The sequence below is a fragment of the Myotis davidii genome, unplaced genomic scaffold (genome assembly GCF_000327345.1).
Source record: "Myotis davidii unplaced genomic scaffold, ASM32734v1 scaffold668, whole genome shotgun sequence".
In the NCBI taxonomy this organism is placed as follows: domain Eukaryota; kingdom Metazoa; phylum Chordata; class Mammalia; order Chiroptera; family Vespertilionidae; genus Myotis; species Myotis davidii.
This window is the reverse complement of record NW_006299394.1, coordinates 1,643,245-1,645,916: the sequence shown is the minus strand read 5'-3', so window position 1 is coordinate 1,645,916 and position 2,672 is coordinate 1,643,245. Positions and strand designations below refer to the sequence as shown.

The 2,672-nt window shown below is 58.4% G+C and overlaps 1 protein-coding gene across 1 annotated transcript in view; it reads left to right on the top strand.

Moving 5' to 3' along the window:
- Positions 1-2,015: 2,015 nt before the first annotated feature.
- The window catches only part of RGS4 (regulator of G-protein signaling 4), a 5,546-nt gene continuing 4,889 nt past the window's right edge, over positions 2,016-2,672 (top strand). The window contains exon 1 of the mRNA XM_015571296.1: positions 2,016-2,141. Coding sequence (XP_015426782.1) covers positions 2,098-2,141 — 44 coding nt within the window. The 5' untranslated portion in view covers positions 2,016-2,097. The remainder of the gene's footprint in view (positions 2,142-2,672) is intronic.

Sequence of the window (2,672 nt, the reverse complement as noted above, 5' to 3'; positions counted from 1 at the left end):
GAGGGTGTCAGTCTGGGTCATTTAAACCCCGTTCGGCCCCTCTGTTGGAGCTATTCTTTGATCTCTGCCCAAGATGTCAAGTTCTTGCTGGGTCTTCATTCATGTGCCTCAAATCTAAAGACTTGAATGGTCACTCTCTTGGGTGACCTTCTCTCCCTTTTAGTTTTTTTATCCTCACCCGAGCGTGTCTATTAGTTCTAGAGAGATGGGGAGGTAAAGAGAAACAAGACAAACACCGATGTAAGAGAGAAACATTGGATGTCTCCCATACGTGCTCGACTAGAATCAAACCCCCCACCGATGTGCCCTCACCAGGAATCAAACCTGCGGCCGTTCAGTAGAGAGGATGACACTCCAATCAACGGAGCCACCGGTCAGGGCCCTTCTCTCCCTTTCAATCATCTCTCCTCTTTGATACATTTCTGAGCGGCTCGCCCCCTAGCTTGGTGTTCTCTGCCATTCTGCATCGCACTGCCATCCCTTCTACGAGGCCACCAGAGAAACAATCTGTTCTGTGTGGCCCCTCAAGGAAAAGTTGCCCGTCACCAATCTAATAAATGCTTTTTACCTCATGGGAGACTTTTCCTACAATTTAAATGCTTCTTCTGGCGATTATGGCCCCTCCACCTGTCTACACCTCTCAGCCATCTCCTTGCTGTGCTCGCCGTGGCCGGGCGAGGTGGGGTCCGCGTGGGGCGTTTGCCAGGTGAGGTGGGGTCTGTGTGGGGTTTTGGGGGCTCAGATGTGGCGGGGACGAGTCTTACCACATTGCCCTCACTTCTCACTGGCACCCATCCCTCTGCATCGTCCTAATCACTAGATGTCTCAGCTTTTTTTGTTGTTGTTGATCCTCAGCTGAGGATATTTTCCCACTGATTTTTAGGGAGAGTAGAGGAGAGAGGGAAAGACAGAGAGAAACATTGATGTGAGAGAAACACACTGATCGGTTGCCTCTTGCACGAGCCCTGACCAGGGCCCTTGACCAGAATCTCATCCGGGACCCTCTGGTCCGCAGGCCGGCGCTCTATCCCCTGTGCCAAACCGGCCAGGGCTGTCTACTTCTTATACGTAAAGTACGGCTCCGGGGTCTTGTGCGCAGGGGCCTCTACTTTCAGAACGCTGCTGGCCGACACAGGCACGAACGTCTCCTCCCTCACAGCTTCGGGGCTGCGACTGTTGGAACAGCAGTCCATCTACTGTAGACAACCCTGGAGTTGTCCAGGCGCTCAGAAGCACGGGGGTCAATCGCCTATGTTCACTCTGAAGACTGTGACATGCAAGGCAGACACACGTTTTTCTCTCTGTCTTTCTCATAGTTTGAAATCCGGGTTGGAGACTCAGGGTGCGTAGGCAATGGGATAAGCCATTTGCTCCTCTCCCTCCGTCCGGCTGCTGTGTGGCAGCTCTTTGCTGGAGGCAGAGAGGCCCTGGCTGCTGGGCTGAATCCCGCCCTGAGCGGGAGTTCTAGAAGAGGATCCACAGCCAGGCGGAGCAGCTGCGTGGTCTGCCCTCCCAGCCCTGTGTGGCCATGGCCACCCTGCGGTCACCCCTGCAGACCCAGCCTGGGAACAGGAAGGTGAGAGCTGGGACCCCGCGGTCCGCTATTTCTAATCCAAAAAAACGGAAGGTGAGTCAGCCCCAGCTAAACGCCGTCCTGCGGGGGCTCTCCTTGTTGGGCAACTGCCCCTGGCGTTGTTTTTACAGAGAAATGAGTGAACCCCATGGTTTGCAGCAACACAGAGGTGCCCTCTCCCCTCTTCTGGAAATTCAAAGCCTCCGACGTGGGCAGAGACAGGGAGGAACCAGCTTGCTGTGCGTCTGCTTTGGGAGAGGTTTTCCTGCGCTTCACGCGGCGCGTCCCGCCTCCTAATGTCTGCGGAGGCTGCAGAGGCCCCGCGGGGGTGTCATAGCAACGCTGATTGGCTGCAGAGGCGTTGTTACAGCGCCGCTGATTGGCTTCCCCGGGTGGCTGGGCTTTAAATGAGACCGGCAGGCGCAGGGAGCCGGGATCTGAAGCATCTACAGGCAGACAGGGCAGAGCGCTTGGCTCCCAGCTCCTCTGTCTCCTCCTGCGGCGAACGCCAACCCGCAGCAAAGATGTGCAAAGGTCTGGCGGGGCTGCCCGCTTCCTGCCTGCGGAGGTAAGACGCCTTCAGCCCGCCCTGCCACACGTGGCGGTGGCACAGCTGCTGTGGACCCTGCTCTGTGGGTTAGGACCCCCGTGGCCAGTAGGGCTCAGCGCCCGCCTTCCTCCAAGACGAGCTAGAGACGGTGCCCGAGGAAGTGTGTGCTCCCCGATCCGGCCCCTCTGTGAGCTGTGACTGGCCTTGGTCTGAGGACCGTCGGAACCTCGGCCAGGTCAGCTCGCAGGGAGCAGGGCGGCCAGGGTTGGACTGCCCGCTGGGCTGCTGTGTCTCAGCTGTGATGGTGCTGAGCGTCGCGGAGCTCGCAGACTCAGGCCGGGGCTCTGGAGGGCAGACGCTCTAGGTCCTGTGTAGGGGAAGGCACCCAGGGTGCCCGGTGGCACCTGCTGGGAAGGCTCTGTGCTGCTGTGTGGGCTGAGGGTCCCTCCCCGCTGTGTTCCCTGAGCAGATGCTTCAGTGACTGCAGACCACACCCCCTGAGCCCCGTCACAGCGGGGCTCAGGCTGAGGCTCAGGCTCAGGGCTCAGG